This window comes from Myotis yumanensis, unplaced genomic scaffold (assembly GCF_028538775.1).
Source record: "Myotis yumanensis isolate MYYU_CA2020_CCGP unplaced genomic scaffold, mMyoYum1.0.hap1 SCAF_18, whole genome shotgun sequence".
Lineage (NCBI taxonomy): Eukaryota > Metazoa > Chordata > Mammalia > Chiroptera > Vespertilionidae > Myotis > Myotis yumanensis.
Genome location: NW_027223769.1, coordinates 24204583 through 24223483, shown reverse-complemented (window position 1 = coordinate 24223483; position 18901 = coordinate 24204583). Strand labels below are relative to the sequence as shown.

Here is an 18901-nt window from a genome sequence, read left to right as displayed (position 1 = left end):
GGCAAGACACAGAATTACTTCCCAAGAATCTAGGCTCATTGTCTGGTGGCTACCTCGGTGAGTACAAATGACACTCGTTCTCCATGAATGTGGGACTGAGATTTCAGCCATCCACAAATGAAGGAACACCGAGTTCCGACCAGAGAAAAATGACTGCGATAATAGGGCATGATTTCAATGGTTATGTAAAGCACAAAACAAACAAGATGGTGTTATTTGCCAGGCTTCATGCCAGCAGTTATTTCAATCAGCAAATAGATGAAAGTTTTATGTCCTTTTTAACCGTTAGAGCTCTGATATGAAGTGAATGGCCATTACATTAAAGCTCCACTGGTCCTCCCTTCTAACCAGGAGAAAAACATCAGATGAACGCAAATGGAGGGACCTTCTGCATCGCAACTGCCAAGGTCATGAAAAATAAGAAAAGTCTGAGAAACTGTCATAGGTCAGAGGAAACTGTCTAAGATCAGATTAGTTTCAGGAGACAGAAAAAAAAAGGATATTAGTAGAAAAACTAGTGAGGTCCAAATAAAATGTGGAATTTAGTTAATATTAATGGACCAAGGTTTATTTCTTAGTGTGACTAAAAATGTATCATAGTAACATAGACATGAAAAATAGGGAAAAACTTTGTACTCCTTTTGCAACTTTTCTGTAGATCTTAAACTATTCTAAAATAAAAAGTTTAGTTAAAAAATTTAAAGCTCAACCAGGTTCACCTCTCTGTTCTGACAGCCTTTTCTCAGATATAAGTTATTTGTGTTTTTTTTTCTTTTTTAAACATATATTTTATTGTTTTTTTTACAGAGAGGAAGGGAGAGGGATAGAGAGTTAGAAACATCGATGAGAGAGAAACATCCATCAGCTGCCTTCTGCACACCCCCAACTGGGGATGTACCCGCAACCAAGGTACATGCCCTTGACCAGAATTGAACCTGGGACCCTTCAGTCCTCAGACCGACGCTCTATCCACTGAGCCAAACCAGTTAGGGCAGTGGTGTGTTTTTTTCATTTTGATTTTGTAAAAATTATATGTGGGGACAAAGTACAAAGCTCTCTCTATGAATTAAGATGGCATTATGAGTGATCAAAGTCCAATCTAGCCTCCTAATCCCTCCTAAATTCCTTACCCCACCCTCCCTAACTATGCAAAGGCTTTGGTTTCCTTCATCTACCATTTCTTTCCTCTAATTTATGTACTATCCATTGTCACCTGGCAAGCAAGCATTGAACATGGCTCATATGAGGCTCCATGCCAGAGGCTGTGGAGAAGTACAGGATAAGGGGTGCCCCCGCGTACTTTCTCAGGGAAATTACGGTCCGCTAGGGGAATTAAAACCTCAGTACCCAACTGATGAATGATCATTGATAATGGGTTAGGACGAGAACGCACAAAGTAACTATTAAGGAAATAAGCAGTAAAAAGCAGGTGAATAGTCCATGCTTAATCCACATAGTTAATTCAGTATTTTCTTAAAGTTATCACCAGCTGCCTGTCTCTTCATGTTTTCTATTTATTTATTTTTTCCTATTTATCGAAGAAAGGACTCTACTTTTCAACTTACGTTGTCCTCTAAAGAGAGGCAGACTTGTGTAGTGAGATCTGGAACTCCAATTCACCACTCATTACCTGTGTGACTCATGTCCACCTGTAAAGTGGGCAGAGCCCAGGCCCGACTCCTCGAACGGATTTGAGGATTCTGAGCTGATTCAGCTAGAGTGTGTCAAATAGTGCTTGGTATGGGATAGTTGTCCAGTGAGTATGCTCTGTTATGCCGCCCTGCATGGGTAAAGGAAGGGTGTAAGAATTAGATCTCTAGACATGAAGAGCCCAGGCAATCATTAAAAAATAAGTTTAGCCTTGGCCAGTGTGGCTCAATTGGTTGGGCGTCATCCTGTGCACCGAAGGGTTGCCGGTTCAATTCCCGGTCAGGGCACATGCTTGGGTTACAGGCTTGATCCCTGGTAGGGTGCGTGCAAGAGGCAGCCGATCAATGTTTCAGCCTCACGTTGATATTTCTTTCTCTCCCTCTAAAACTTGATAAAAAATAATATTTTTTTTGAAAAAGTAAGTATATAAAAATTTTATAGTTGTAGGAAAATGTTCATAATACCATGTAAAATGGGACTCACTGAACATTGTGATACATAAAGCCTATGGATGTACGCCTGGAAAAAGATACATTTCAAAATGTTAATTGTTGGGAAAATGGTTAACAGTGGTTATCTTTGGGTCGTGGCACTATTTAAAAATTAGTTTTCTATCCAAAAAGCAGAAAGCTTTAATGTAGAAAGGTGGTTGCCAAGAGCTGGGAAGAGGATGGAGGGAGAATGAGTGTTTAACGGATGTAGACTTTCAGTTTTGCAATATGAAAAAGCTCTAGAGATCTGTTGCCCAGCAGTGTGAATATACCTAACACTACTTATTGAACTGTACACTTAAAAATAATTAAATTGATAGATTTAACCCTTTGAGTGCCAACCAATATCCTAGGAACTATGCTAAAACTGCCAAGGCATTTTTGCTGATTTTACAGCAGTTTAGGAAAAAAATTATGAATCGCAAGTAAATGAAGTTACATAGTCAAAAACTTAAGGAAACCTTTACTACATTGACATATTTAGCAATATCATCATCACTAATAAAAGCAGACTTAGAACTGGACGCCATTTCAAAGCTTTGATAGCGCTCCCGGCACTTTTGGCGAAAGACAGGAGGAGCACGATTGCGCTCCCTGGCACTCTAGGGGTTGATGTTATGTGTTGTTGTTGTTTTTTACCACAATTGAAAAAATACTTTTCTATGGCAATCACAATCCTATCTAATAAAGAGGGAATATGCTAATTGACCCTCATGCAGTTGAAAAGATGGCGGCACCCACAGCCAATAAGGAGGGAATATGCTAATTGACTGACCCACACTCAAAGATGGCGGTGCCACAGGCACAAGATGGCCACCAGGGTAGGGCAGTTATGGGCGACCAGGCCAGCAGGGGAGGGCAGTTGGGGGAGACCAGGCTGGCAGGGCAGGGCAGTTGGGGGCAACCGGGCTGGCAGGGGAGGGCTGTTGGGGGTGACCAGGCCAGCAGGGGAGCAGTTAGGCATCGATCAGGCTGGCAGGGAGTGGTTAGGGGGTGATCAGGCTGGCAGGCCGAAGCAGTTAGGGGCAATCAGGCAGGCAGGCAGGCAGGCAGGCGAACGGTTGGGAGCCAGCAGTCCCAGATTGTGAGAGGGATGTCTGACTGCCGGTTTAGGCCCGATCCCTATTCAGGGTCCCAGATTGGAGAGGGTGCGGCTGGGCTGAGGGACACCCCCCCCCCCAGTGCACAAATTTTGTGCACCGGGCCTCTAGTAGTTTTATATTTAAGAAAAAAATCAATGAAAGGTGTTCTTTGATTTTGAAATGAACATCTTAACTGTGGCTGGGTGGTGCAGGTTGTATGAGTATTTCTACAGTGTACTGGCCTTGGCTGCCAGCGGAGTTCACCTGGTAGTTGTAACTTCCTAGATAGAGCGGGGTGGGGTCCTCTCACTTGTTCCCTACCCCGCTCCACCCTCGCCCCCTCCCCAGCTTTCTACCAGAGAAAACATGAGCTACAGAAGAGGGGTATTACCAAAACTGTTTGCTTTGTCTGTTTTTCCTTCTGACGTAGGTTCAGTTGTCAGCTACTGAATGAGGGCGGTACCACAGCCCCTGCCCCCTCAACCCACCTTGGGTCCTGCAGAATCTGCGTCAGCTGCTCTGTTTGCAGACTGCCCTCCACTGTCTTGTGCTGCTGGCTCTTTATTGATCTGTAAACCCGAGTCTGAGCCAGACTAGTTGAGACAGAGGAGGCTGGGCTGATGATCTCAGAGCAGCTGTTTTGTTGCCTTGGGTGGCTTCCTAGGCCCAGGTGTTACCTAAGGAAAACATGAGTCCCCCTGCAAGACAGGTGAGGGACCGATAATTCACAGACCACCAAGAGCTAATAAATACTTAAAAAGTGACCCCCCTCCCCCCCCCCACACACACTAAAATAAAAATAACAGAAATAACAGCAACCTTTTCTTTCCTGTCAATCAAGGAGCAAAGGTGTTTTTTTTTTTAAGAAAACCATTTCCAGGGTTTGCAAACAATGACTGATAGGTAGGAATTGGCCTTTCTGAAAGCGAGCTCACAATGTGTATCGAGAACTGTAGAAACATTTGTTCTAGGAATATCCCATAAAAGTTTCAGGAAGACTCACTCGGGAATTCCGTGTAAGGTAAAGGGGACGTTTCAAATTAACAAGGAGAGAGACTTCCATTTCTGACAACACCGAGCTGAGGATGACTTGAAAAACCTGTAATTATAAAAATATTGAGAAGCGTTGGATAAAATATAACAAAATGCTTGAGCTCCAACGGTAAAAAGAGGCCAAGCAACAGGAACAGAACACCAGTGACAAGGGCGGGCTGACCAGCGGCTGCCCTAGGTTATTTATTTGAACAATCTAAGGCTACCGTTTGAATGTCCGGGTGAGGACAGGACACCAGGCCTTGAGGCGGTGTGGGTGTGTGGGAGGAGGAGTTGAACCTGAGTCTCATATGTAGCTGGGGCCCTTGAAAGTCCAACCCTTGAGGGGCAGAAATCAGTCACAATAGCTTCTCCCTTCAAGGAAATCCCACCTTGACTCTTTGCGAAGGCCAATGTCAAGAAGGGTCTTAACCTCGGAGAGTCTGTCCACCATGAGAACGCTCGGCTGATTCCCTGTGTCACCCCTGAAGGTAGACATGTTATCCAGAACAGGCAGTCTCAAGTCCAAGAGGTTGCCAAAATAAGACATATTTGTATGTTTTCTCTCCCTAGTGGCCTACCTGTGGATCAGTTTGGCAGGTCTATCAGTGTTTGAAATATGATTCTATCCTCCAGGAAACTATCCCATAAATCACGCGATTCTTATAACAATTGGGTTCATTATGCTTCATCTGTAATAGAAAAACGTAGAAGCTTCCCATGTCCAAAAGCCAGGAATGGTTAAACAAACACTATTAAAAGGAGTGAAGTGGATCTCAATGCATGAACAAGGAAAGAATATCCACACTACACATCATTTATTAAGGCGTTTTAAAAAGTAAACAGCATTGTCCAATAAGAACAGAGTGCAAACACATAGTAATTTCAGATTTTCTAGTAAAAATATCTTAAAACATAAAAAGGAAATAGGTGAAAGTAATTTTAATAATATACTTTATTTCTCCCAATGTACCCAGAATACTAGTTAAGCATGTAATTAATAGATCATAATTGATGAGATAGCTTACATTACTTTTATAGGTCTTTGAAACCTGGTGTGTATTTTATACCAACAATACATCTCATTTCAGACAAATCACATCTACAAGCACTCAAGAGCCACTTATGACCAGTGGCTGTACTAAGGGACAGTGCAGCGAGAGAACAAATGTAGAGTATAAAATGGAGTTAAAATATATATATAAACTCCAGGGCCAGTTATATAGTACTGTACAGACAAAGGAAACACTTGGAAAGATACACAAGAAATGGTTATAGGGTCTATCTCTTCAGAGTGGGATTGTGGGGAAAGAAGGTGTTCAGAGTTTAGAAAATCTATATTTGAATTTATTACATGAGGACATATCATGCTTTAACTACTCAAAAAAAAAAAAACACCACCTAAAAGTAAAATGTTTATTTTCTTCAATGCAGTAAATCAATGTACAGAAAAATTTATCTTAAGGAAATAATAACTATACAAACCAACATTTTTGCGGCATTACTCACAATGATATAAACTAGACTCCACATTGTGTCCAACAATAGGAAAATTATTTAATAAATTCTGATACTTTATGATGGATGTTTTGCATAACATGGGAAAATAAATATTCATGACACAATTTTAAAATTCACAGAACAAAAACTATCCAAATGAATTAGAATAGATATATGTCCAAACAAAAAAATTGTGTACAAATGTTAATAGTAGCATAATTCATAGTAGCCAAAAAGTATAAACAAAGCAGTGTCCACCAGCTGGTGAGTGGATAAATAAATGCGGTACATCCATGCATAGAATATTAATCAGCTATGAAAAGGAATGGAATATTGATACAAGCACCACATGGATGAACCTTGAAAACATTTGCTAAATGACAGAAGTCAGACACAAAAAGCCACATATGGTATGAATCCATTGATATGAAATGTCAGGAATAGGCAAATCCATAGGGACAGAAAGCAGATTTGTGGTTGCCAGGGGCTGGGAGGAGGGGAGGGGGAGTGGCTTTTCAATGAAAATGTCTTGGAATTAGATGGCGATGATGGTTACACGACATCGTGAGTACCACTGAATCTTCTACTTTGAAATGGCTAAAACGATGGACTTTTTGTTATGTGAAAAAGATGTCTATAGAATAAGATCCCAATGTGTCAAGAATGGTGGTGGGGTTATAAATGCTTTTTAACTCCTTTCTGACTTTCTGCAGCACACACGCACTATATTTTAAATGGAGGGCAATGGAATAAAAGCACTTAGAAAAGAATGGTCTCTCTGGATAAAATCTGTGTGCTTTGGAAACAATGCCATGTTCTCGCTGTATTAGCTACTACACAAAGGGCCGGCCTATCTAACCTGTGGAGTACGCTCCCACCTATGCGATGTGTAACGGCATTTGCTACAACAAACAAGCCGTAGGTGCCGAGTAGTAGAGTTGACTCCAGTCTTTCCTTTTCTGTATCTGTGGATGTTGTAGAGATGGGGTTATCTATTCATCTTTTGAAACAGGGTTGCCCTGATGATGTACCTTAATGCTCAGGGCTCCAGCTTCAGAACTTGAACTCGCTTTGCGCAGGCTGGCTTCCCGCCCTTTTAAGAAATCCTGGTGATTTCTGCCACTCCACTGGTAAGATGAGGTGGTAAATGCTTGCTTCACCGGAGTGGAGAAGAGAATGTATTAGATAAGATCTTCAACGCACTAAGAAACGAAAAGGTCCAGAAAAACAAAAGGTTATTCAACCCCTCTGGAGACTGGAATCACTGAAAAGTAGATGGAGGAGAAAGAACTTACATAATGACCCCTCATCACCCAATAAATAAACAGATAGGATCTGAGGAGGGTTAAAGGGGGTGTCACCGAGGTTTCTCTTAACCCTTGAATGGGTGGCATTTTTCATAGGGTCACAGGAATGATGGGATCTCGGCTGTGCTTGCTTAGTGATGTTTTGCTTAAATCTCACCTGATGTCTTATTCTTCCAATAACCCCATAGCAGGCAAATGAAAGAAAATGCCCAGGATAAGGATAACATTGCACAGGTTTTGGTTGCCCGGAAGACCCCGTGCTTTTAAGATATTTGCTGAGTGGGCCTTAAGTCACTTCAGCTGTCCAGTTTGTTTTGACTGGGGTAGAACTTTGTAGACTGACAGGGAAGGGAGCCCCAGATGTAGGAAGCAAACAAACATGTCGTGGGACAAGTTGCAGAGCATGATCCCATCTGTGTTTTGAAAATCTAAAATCTATATGTATCTATGTACCCTCTACCTACCTACCTACCTACCTACCTACCTACTTATCTACCTAGCTGCCTATCATCTCTCTACCTTGGTGAATGGATAGAAAAGGCCCTATTATTACCACTGCTTACCCCTGAGAGCGAGAATGGAGTGTGGGTTAGCAAAAGGCAAGGAAGGACTCTCACTTTCTACTTTGCACATTTCTGTACTGTTATAAAATGTTAATAAGTTGTTTTGTAACAAAAAAATTAATAAAAATTACCAATTGTAATCACAACTAACACCCCCCTCCCCCCGCGCACACACACACACATACATACAGTCCTCTCCAGCATCTCACCACATGCCTAGAAAGAGTTAACACAGAAAATTCCAGGTGTTTGATGAGGACAAATTCCTGATTTGGTCCCTGGGGGTGGGAGGAGGGTTAGAGGTGAGAAGCGCCAAAAAGTGAAAAGGGGAGGAACGCAGAGGGTTGGCTGCCCGGCTCTCCACCCAACCAATAGCACAAAAGCTTCAGGCCCAACGCCCACCTGTGGAGGGTATTTCAGGAGACAGGACTTGCATCGGAGTTCATTGTCACCTGTCAGAGAAGAATTAAGACAGCTTTCTGGTTTGGCTCCCCGGAGGCTGCTTGCTACTCCTTCACTCAGAGGTAAAATTTAAAGCGTCAGCTGTTCTGCTGGTGGGGATGGGGGTGTATGCTTTTTCCTCTGTGGTGTATTGACTTCTTTTTCCACAGGGCAGACGTGTGTTCATAGCAGTGGTTCTCAACCTGTGGGTCGCGACCCCTTTGGCGGTCGAACGACCCTTTCACAGGGGTCGCCTAAGACCATCCTGCCTATCAGATATTTACATGATGATTCATAACAGTAGCAGCATTACACTTATGAAGTAGCAACGAAAATAATTTTATGGTTGGGTCACAACAGGAGGAACTGTATTTAAAGGGCCAGAAGGTTGAGAACCACTGGTTTATAGGATAGCGCTTGATTTTGACAACACTATTAACACCAAATCCCTAACGTGGAATGAGTCTTCCTGGTTCTTACTTGCAGAAGGCAAGATACAGTCCGTTGATGTGTTAGGGAGACGTGTTGCTTGGACAGGCACTGCATGGGAAAGAGAAAACACCTATTCTTTGATTGTTTAAGAGTTATCGTGTCAGTCCCCCTGTTTCATTGAGAGCCCGGTTAAACGTTTATGAGGACTAGGGTTGCAAACAGCGAATCTCACCGTAGATAAGTATTCAACAGAATGCTAACATTATAGAATGGGCTCTTGTTTGATTTTCCATCTCAGCAAAAGGTCTTAAAACTCCCCTCATTCATAACACAGCTACTCTTCACGAGAGAGCAGCAAAACAAAGAAAAAAGTTTGAAAAGGGATGTCCAATGAAATCACCCCTATGTTTAGGTCCAAATATAGCCTCCCAGGATGGTGCTCTCTGCTTAGTATCCCTGCGACCTCCTTTCCTCTCCCTTCTCCCCCACAGACTTTGCTAGTGATGGACCCATACGTGATCGAGATGAATGGCAGCGGCGACCACCCCTCCGTTCTGGATGTGCATGTCAACGTCGGTGGGAGAGGCTCCACGCCAGGAAAAGTGAAAAGCAGGAAGGCGCGGTGGTCTGTGAAGCCCTCGGACATGTCCAACAACACTTTCAATCCCATCCGGGCCATCGTGGACAGCATGAAGGTGAAGCCAAACCCGGACAAAACCATGATTTCTCTGTCAATTGGTGAGTTGGGGACACTCGACTGAGGGGTGGGCATTGTTCCCCTCTCCCCCATCCTCGTAGGCTGATGGGAGAAGACGGGAGAGGAGGGTGAGTCTGAGCACTGGGCGTGGAAGAGTAACCTCTTGGTGGCTTTTCTTTTTCCTCCCATGAAAAGGGGACCCTACTGTGTTTGGAAACCTGCCCACGGACCCAGAAGTTACCCAGGCGATGAAAGATGCCCTGGACTCCGGGAAGTATAATGGCTACGCCCCCTCCATTGGTAAGCTTCTCCTGAGATCCTAAGTGGCTTCTGAATCTTTGGTGCACTTCCAATAGGAATACATTTCTAGCAATTCTCCTTGCTTTCCCGACGCGTGGTTCCTCAGGAGAGGCTAAGATAAATGGCCGGCTGGATTTGGGGAAAAGGGTCTAGGATGCTTAAACACAAGCTTCAAGGTCCAACTTCTTGCCTGGCTTTCTTGGGCACACTGGTATCTCCCTCTAGGCTCCCATCACATACTTTATTATTCTTTCTCAAATAATGCTCCTATCCTATCATGGCTAATTCTCAAATGAAGGCCTCGAACTTGGCTGCTTGTTTACTGAGCTCTCTGGGTCCTAAGTTAATCGGCTTGGCTTTATTTCTCCTCCTCTGTGTATTCAGGCTTATCTTATTTACTAGAGGCCTGGTGCACGAAATTCATGCACTGGGGTGGGGGGGGTGGGGGAGGCAGTCCTTCAGCCCAGCCTGCGCCCTCTCACAGTCTGGGAGTCCTTGGAGGATGTCTGGGTGATGTCAGCCAGACACCTTAGTGCTGCCGCGGAGGTGGGAGAGGCTGCTGTGGAGGTGGGAGAGGCTCCCACCACCGCCGCTGCGCTCGCCAGCCGTGAGCCCAGCTTCTGGCTGAGAGGTGCTCTCCCTGTGGGGGCGCACTGACCACCAGGGGGCAGCTCCTGCATTGAGCATCTACCCCCTGGTGGTCAGTGAGCATCATAGCGAGCAGTTGAGTGGCCTTAGCATATCATTAGCATATTATGCTTTGATTGGTTGAACAGCCAACTGGATGACCAGACACTTATCATATTAGGCTTTTATTATATAGAATGGTCCTGATCACACTCCTAATGAAGTTGTAATTGTTTCATATTAAAGAGGAATAAATACCACCCACACCACCAACAAAGAATAGACTGTCCTATTGAAGAATAGAGGGTTGTTTCTGACAGAAAGAAATTATTCTTATTTATGTTTAACCCTCTCCATCTATGAAACATTTCTACACTACACATTTTGGTAAAATACGTGATTCCTTGGCTTTGTTTCAGTGTTGCACATTTTTCTCCTGTGTTTATGTGCACATAGAAACATATTCTTAAGGCAGAATAAAAGTTCAGCTTCATGCTAAAATAGAATTTTAAAAACACTTCAAAGAGGTTTCAGGGGCATGAGTTTTAGGTTGCTTATTTACATTTTATAAAGCTTCGTACAACAAAAATAAAGACAAAATAAAACCAAAAATTAGGTTATAAAGAACGTTTGTAGTGATTTTTATAACCAAAGCATTAGAGAATTGATTCAACCTGAAAAACCAAAAACAAGTTTCATAAATATTCAAAGGATATGAGCGCTCAGGCCAAAGAAAACACAGATAAGAATAGACAGTGTATCTTGGGAAATGCTCTTCCTTGTTAGTAATTAAAGAAGTGCTGATATCTGTAACTTCAAGAGATCTTCCTCTACCTTTTAAGTTAACAAACATTGTAAAATATTGCCTCTGGCCCTGCCAATGAAAGACAATCTTTTTGAAGAGCAGTTTTGCAAAACATGGTCATTTGCATGAAACTGTCTATACTTTCAGCTTCTAAGCCAACATTTGGAAGTAATGTATGAGACTATGATTTTAAAGGTAAAAATTGTACAAAAACAGTAATAGGGATATAATATGAAAAACTTAAGATGGACTGAATGAAACACACTCTTTGATTATAACTTTTCAAGAAATATAGTCCCTGGGTGGGACTAGGGAATAATTGAAATCCTGTATTTTATGGAGAATAAACACATAATCATAGTAACCAAGACGGTGCAGAGTGTCCTATAGTTTGGTGAGCTCTTTCTTGTTATTATTTATATAGTTGTGCTTATTTCACAAATTTCAAATATAAACTTAATTTCCTTTGTCAATAGCGGCTGAGAGCTAACCTGAGTAGTATGTGCTCTGAGCAGGGGCGAAAGGAAGCCTACAGCCCTGTGACTCTGGTAGAGCTGTCAGTCCTGGGATGGAAACATCCAGCTTCCTCCTTCTGTTTCTTTCTTCCAGGTTACCTGTCAAGCCGGGAAGAGGTCGCGTCCTATTACCACTGTCCCGAGGCACCCCTGGAAGCTAAGGTGAGCCTGAGACAGGGTTCCAGCTCTGAAGCAACACTGGGCAAACTATACCCTTTTCATTGTTTCTGTTCTGCAAATAAAGGTTTCTAGGGAAACAGAAGCCGGGGATAGTTTCCCTTTAACAACTCGAGGACTTCTTATATAATGAGGACACTAATCAGTGATTACATTTAATGTCGTTACAGTATGAGGATGACACTGCATACAGTTTATATGGTATCAATCTCAAGGAGGCTCAAATGACTCAGAGATCATTCCATGTTTGATTCATAAATACCCAAGAGTTAAAACTGTCAATTTTACCAATAGGATCTTTTTATTTTGGTAATCCTCACTTGAGGATATTTTCCCACTGATTTTTAGGAAGAGTGGCAGAGAGAGAGAAAGACAGAGAGAAACATCGATGTGAGAGAAACACATCGATTGGTTGCCTTCTGCATGAGCTCTGACCAGGGTTCGGGCCTGGGAGGAGCCTGCAACCAAGGTATGTGCCCTTGACCGGAATCGAACCTGGGACCCTTTGGTCCGAAGGCCGACTGAAGTTCTATCCACTGAGCCAAACCGGCGAGGGCCCAATAGGATCTTTTTAAAGCTTCCCTCATTCACTTTAGGTTCCTCAAATAGGAAGACTGAGCTACCATGACATATTGAATAGATGGCAGTGCCAAGTTTAAATACCACCCTCACCTCTATTGTTTACCCTTCACCTACATTTTAGAGAAGAGCTAGGCTTCAAATCTCTGGTCAAAAGTAAATAAATAACCAGGTGAAAATACCCAAGGTTATAATGACCACTCATGGAAGTTGGCTGAATCAGAGATGACCTGTCCTTTTTTTTTTTTAAATGATTTGTTTACTTATTTTAAGTAGCCAGCATTTTCAACAATCTTTAGATCAGCGGTTCTCAACCTGTGGGTCGCGACCCCTTTGGGGGTCGAACGACCCTTTCACAGGGTTCGCCTAAGGCCATTGGAAAACACATATATAATTACATATTGTTTTTGTGATTAATCACTATGCTTTAATTATGTTCAATTTGTAACAATGAAAATACATCCTGCATATCAGATATTTACATTACGATTCATAACAGTAGCAAAATTACAGTTATGAAGTAGCAATGAAAATAATTTTATGGTTGGGGGTCACCACAACATGAGGAACTGTATTAAAGGGTCGCGGCATTAGGAAGGTTGAGAACCACTGCTTTAGATAGAGACATATGTATAAGGCTGTTAAATTCTTTTCTTTCTGGCTTAGTACAATCCTTTGTACTAAGTACTACTCCTTTACTTAGAAGTTGTGAAAGTCAGTTTATCTTTGTCCCCCACACACCCATCTGACAATTTCCTTTCTCCTGTTGCTGTTGGAACCGCTAACAAAATGAACCTTTTATTTTTTTTCTTCACAGGATGTCATTCTGACAAGTGGCTGCAGTCAGGCTATTGAACTTTGTTTAGCTGTGTTGGCCAACCCAGGGCAAAACATCCTCGTTCCGAGACCCGGTTTCTCTCTCTACAGGACTTTGGCTGAATCTATGGGGATTGAGGTCAAACTCTACAACTTATTGGTAAATGACTTTTTAATTTTAGACACAAGTGCTCAATTACTACTAATGTTAGCAGGAAAAGATCTGGAAGTGGGTGGTTGAAACCACAGACATATTTTATTATTTATATTACGCCATTGATTTAAATGAGTTTTCTCCTTAAATTTCTCAGAATCATCTTTTTTTAAAAAAAAATATATATGTATAATTTTTTTTATTGATTTCAGAGAGGAAGGGAGAGGGAGAGAGAGATAGAAACCTCAGTGATGAGAGAGAATCATTGATCGGCTGCATCCTGCACGCTCCACACTGGGGATGGAGCCTGCAACCGGGAATCAAACAGTGACCTCCTGTTTCATAGGTCAATGCTCAACCACTGAGCAACACTGGCCGGGCTCAGAATCATCTTAACCTCACCCTTTCTTCCTCCCCAGCCAGAGAAGTCTTGGGAAATTGACCTGAAGCAATTGGAATCTCTGATTGATGAAAAGACAGCTTGTCTCATTGTCAATAATCCATCAAACCCCTGTGGGTCAGTGTTCAGCAGAAGTCATCTTCAGAAGATTCTGGCTGGTGAGTCCAGCAGGGGAGAAGATGAGGATGCAATCCTTTAGTCATTGATCCAAATGAGAAAAGAGTCCGTCACTACGTTCCAAGCCTAGGATGGAGGTTGGGGCGCTCCACTAGGGTCTCTAGTGTGCCGTTGGAATGGTAGGACTTGCTTAAAAGAAGGAGAAAGAGAGGAAATACTTGACACATCACCACTCCCATCATATGGAAGAAAGGGTCTGAAATATCTAGTTAATTAAATGGCAAATTTAGGCCTTGTACCCTGCAAGAATATGTATCCATTTAGTTCTTAATGAGCAAGACAAAGTACAAAAACATGAAAAGCAAAGTACAGTAAGCTCAGGTAAATAATAAATGCACAGGCAATTCACATGAATGATTTCTGCATGTTTCTTTTATTTTCAGTGGCTGCAAGGCAGTGTGTCCCCATCTTAGCTGATGAGATCTATGGAGACATGGTGAGTCCTGGGCAGGAAATCTCACTGCAATAATCTCCATTCCAAATTATTTCATGGGACCTTCAGAGGTGGCATCTAAATAATCAGAAGCAACTCCTAATCACTTCAGTACAGCCAATCAAGATCCCTGTACTCTTCACAGATACATAGATCTATGACTCCTCAGCCGGAGGTCTGAAATCCAGAAAAGCTATGAAAATCCAAAGATTTTTTACAATTCATTTGGTGGCAAACCCTGACTTGGCTGATATAAAGATATTTGTAGATTTCTATTTTTCTCACTTGTGGATCTGTATGAGCGTAGGGGAAGGGGCAGAGACGTTAATATGCTTGATTAGGTGTGCTATCCCAGAGTGCTCTGGGACTGTTACATAATAGATGGTGACATGTGCTATATAACCTTTCTAAAATCCAAATAATTCTGCAACATATTTGGGCCCAGGGATTTCAGCTAAGTGTCTGTGGACCCATATTATATTTCTAAATCTATAGCTCCAAAGGTCATGCCTTCTCTAGAACTGGCTTCAAGGCGTTGTCCATATTTCAGGGCTAGGGCCAGTTTCCTCACTTTAGGCTTCCTTTAATCCAGACCAGACACCAGGTTCAATGTCTTCCCATAGCCCCCTTGGAAGCCCCTTGGGGTCCCAATCATGCTTCAGCGTAGGGATGAGCCCCCAAATCCGAGTGATATAAGGAAAAGGGGAGGAGGTGTGGGATTTGGAGGAGAGTAAGCAAGAAGACAACTACAGCAAGCTCTTCTCCACAGGTGTTTTCGGGTTCCAAATTTGAGCCTCTGGCCACCCTCAGCAGCAACGTCCCCATCCTGTCCTGCGGAGGGTTGGCCAAGCGCTGGCTGGTTCCTGGCTGGAGGTTGGGCTGGATCCTCATCCATGACCGCAGGGACATTTTTGGCAATGAGGTGAGAGCCACGTGGTGTGTCTACTGTGGGGTACATACTTACTTGGGGTGCACAGTGAGTGGGAAGTAGATTTGTTTTTTCCCCCTTTCTTCCTGGCCCTGTCGTAATGGGTGCCTGGAAAGATGCTAGATAAAGATGGTACTGCTTCCTCTCCAAACTCAGTTTTTCTTTCTGTACCTGGCTCTGTGAAGAAGTTATATCTGTCTCCAATTTTTGGACCACCAAAAGGGAAACAATAGCAGTAATAACCCTAATACTGTTTGCAGGCATACAATGTGCCAGTACTTTATATGCATTATTTGAATTTAATCTTCCCAACAACCCCATGAGGCCAGTATTAGTATTATCTCCATTTTACAGAGAGTTGAGAAAAACGAGGCACAGAGAAGTTGTATACTTTTCCTAGAGTCACACAGCAGGATTGTGGCAGAGCTGGGCTACAAACACAAGTGGTCTGATCTAAGCATGACACTAGGCACCATCACTTCTCCAGAAATATAAGAACCGATAGAAAGAATGGTCAGCACCAGAGTTCCCAAGGCCAGGGTGCTTAAGAAAGGCTAAATACTGTGTTTGCTGGGGGGGGGCTTTTAGATCCGAGATGGGCTGGTGAAGCTGAGTCAGCGGATCCTGGGCCCCTGCACCATTGTCCAGGGAGCTTTGAAAAGCATCCTGCGTCGCACCCCTCAAGAGTTCTACCACGACACCCTAAGCTTCCTCAAGGTAAGGGCAGCCTGTGGTCTTTCACTTTGGGGGTCAGGGAATGCTACCAGTGGAATTAGGAATAATGGGTCATTTCTGGAGCAGCGTTCCATGATGGTACGTCCAAATCCGGGGGTGGCATCCGTGCAGGTGTCTGTCCACCCATACATTTCCTACTTCTGGCAATTCACTCTGCTCCTGGCCAAAGTTTCATGTAGCAGGTTTTTGCCTTATTGACTCCTTATGCCTTAACTTTGATGTGAACTCTCCTTAAAAATAATGTTTTTTAAATTGATTACAGAGAGAGGAAGGGAGATGGAGACAGAAACATCAATGATGAGAATCATTGATCAGCTGCCTCCTGCACACCCCCGACCGGGGATCGAGCCTCTAATCCGGGCATAAACCCTGACCGGGAATCGAACTGTAACCTCCTGGTTCATAGGCAGAGGTTCAACCAATGAGTCACACCGGTTGCTCTGGGTTCTTCTTTTAATGACTTTTTTCTTTTACTTAACTTTTAATCTGCCTTCTCTTGTAGTCCAATGCTGATCTGTGCTATGGGGCATTGGCTGCCATCCCTGGACTCCGGCCAGTCCGCCCTTCTGGGGCCATGTACCTCATGGTAAGAATGCGGGGGGCAGTCACTTGTGGAAAGCCAGTGTGCAGGGCTCACAAAGAGCTAGGCTCCTGTGTCAGTCAGTTTAGGAATTACTGTGTTCCTAACTGTTCCACGGACACATGATCTAAGCTCAGTGTTAGACAAAACAAAACCCTCTTAAGATGAGTTAATTCCTTAATATACTCACTTTGTATATACACATAGAGAAGAATAAGACAGAAGAGGCTCTCTACACATTGTCGTTCTCAATTTGGAATGATACTGGTTCCCTAGGGATGTTTGGGAATGTACGGGAATCTTGTTTTTAGAATGACCGGGGGGTGCTGTTGGCATTTCGTGGGCCAGGCCTGCTAAATATCTTGCAATGGGTGGGAACGTTCCATGCAATTCTGAATTGCCTGACCCATGAGGCTTATAGTTTACTTTTCGAGAAATACTGGCATTCTATTTCCAGCTGTCATTTATCAGCATACAGGAAGGAACCGCTCAATAAACTAAAATATTAATATAAATATATTCTCTCTTCATTATGAAAAATTCCATGAGTTCGTAAGGGCTAGAACTTACTTATCAAGCTAGTTATCAGTTGCAGAGTTCCAAGGTATTTTTTAGAGCCGTCCCTACCTTACTTTCTGGCATAGGGAGTTGGCCCGTTTTCCCTCCTTCTGCTAAGTTTGCCTCTCCCTGTTATTGGTATAGGTTGAAATTGAGATGGAACATTTCCCAGAATTTGAGAATGATGTGGAGTTCACGGAGCGGTTAGTTGCTGAACAATCTGTCCACTGCCTCCCGGCAACGGTGAGTGTTTCTACGCCTCCCAGGACATTCTCCACAGCCTCAGGAGCTCTCCCTGAGCTGGTTTTTATCACCACCTTTCCTCCCCCAACAAAGTGTATTCTCATTTGATAAGATCCAACCGGATGTGTCTTGCGGCCTCTATTTAAAATTTGTTTCTCTCCGTCATTATCCCATCAGTACTGGGAAGGGGAGGGGCAATCAAGCTTTTAAGATGAATTAACTCAGTGACTGACTTAGTGTCCCAATGATGCCCCGAGTCAGTGGCGCTGCTTCTTGCTGTTGGGGCCCTGGCCATTTTAGGGTGGTCCCGGACCGGGTTGCACAGCTCTGAGAATAACAGGCTCTTCTTTTTGCAGTGCTTCGAGTACCCGAATTTCTTCCGAGTGGTAATCACTGTCCCTGAAGTGATGATGCTGGAGGCCTGCAGCCGGATCCAGGAGTTCTGTGAGCAGCACTACCACTGTGCTGAAGGGAGCCCCGAGGAGTGTGACAAATAGGCCTGAGCCCACGCTCCTGACTACGTCCCCTCCAGGGAGGGCCGGACTGGGCCCTGCTGCTCCTCAGGGAGTCAGGCGCCCCTGTTGGGAGAGGAGCCTCAAAAACACATCGAGGGTTCAGAATTGTCCCTGCTTTACCCCAGCCATATCCATGTGCACGCTCTGAATCCCAGAGTCTTCTCTCACTCTGCCCTGCTGGAGTGACTGATTCATTAACTTGCCCCACTTCCATGACTTCCTCCTTTTTTTCTGAGAGTACCAGGTGAGCAAAATTCACCAGCAAGCAATAGAGACAAGAAAATTCAGAGCTCCAGATGAGAGAAACAAAAGAGTGAGAGAACTTGGGCCCCCAACCATTTCCTCACACTATAAGAACATAGTCTCTCTAGTCAGATCTGAAGCCCAGTTCTGTTACTGCCCAGCTTAAGGTATTCCTCACTTTATGTGCTAGAGTTATGATGAAAGAAGTTGAGGACATATGTATTTGGTTTATTATATTCTAAACCCATTAGGAAAATTTGCTAATTCAAAGGATCCTTTACAGAAACACTTTTTTGGGGGTACAGAATTACTTTTCAATACAAATCAATATCCTTTGATGATTGCCTTTCTAAATTTAGATATGTGTGTATCAAGTTTTCTTAAAATGAAGACACATCAATACTAAAAAATAAAAAAAAGGGAGGAATCATTGGATCTTCCAGAAACACTGCTCTGTAAGGGTCACAAATATCCCTACTTGTCATTGTTATAGAATCATTGTTACTTTGCCTGTAATGTTATTGATTTATTAATATATATATTATATTATCTTTTCATATGTTTTCTAAGGAACATTTATATTGACAAGATCCTTTATTTTGGCAAAGGCATAAATTATTGTCTCTTTTTATACAAAAAATAAAATTTACTAAGTACGTTCTCTGGTTTTGTGTTTTTTTTTCCTCTTCTGTGGAGAATTTCTATCCCCAGGTGCTGCTCATTGCTCAGTTTGATTGATGCCTTACCCATCAGGCTTCATTTATTTCTTTGTAGCTGTACTACTGACATTTGGAGTTACTTAAGAAACACTATTCCTAAAATATTTTATTTGGGAACTCAACTTCTGGCTTCCTACTTACACACAAGGCAAACTAAGAAGCAACATTATTAACTTCTGGCCTTAGACTTTACACTTTCAAC

General features: G+C 43.0%; 1 protein-coding gene across 1 annotated transcript; it reads left to right on the top strand.

The window, feature by feature from the left end:
- The first annotated feature begins 8078 nt into the window (after nt 1-8078).
- TAT (tyrosine aminotransferase) lies at nt 8079-18636 on the top strand. Its single transcript, XM_070398149.1, has 12 exons — nt 8079-8149; nt 8990-9236; nt 9391-9495; nt 11537-11604; nt 13016-13174; nt 13588-13726; nt 14129-14181; nt 14948-15100; nt 15695-15823; nt 16344-16427; nt 17124-17222; nt 17579-18636. The coding sequence occupies exons 2-12, from the start codon at nt 9002-9004 to the stop codon at nt 17717-17719; spliced, it is 1365 nt and encodes a 454-aa protein (XP_070254250.1). The 5' UTR covers nt 8079-8149; nt 8990-9001; the 3' UTR covers nt 17720-18636.
- The last annotated feature ends 265 nt before the right edge of the window (nt 18637-18901 follow it).

What these genes read in the sequence shown, in the direction of transcription:
- TAT (XM_070398149.1), top strand. Translation starts at nt 9,002, where the DNA reads ATGGACCCATACGTGATCGAGATGAATGGCAGCGGCGACCACCCCTCC. An exon ending in ACACCCTAAGCTTCCTCAAG is followed by an intron (nt 15,824 to 16,343) that starts GTAAGGGCAGCC and finishes CTTCTCTTGTAG; the next exon opens with TCCAATGCTGATCTGTGCTA. An exon ending in TCCACTGCCTCCCGGCAACG is followed by an intron (nt 17,223 to 17,578) that starts GTGAGTGTTTCT and finishes TTCTTTTTGCAG; the next exon opens with TGCTTCGAGTACCCGAATTT.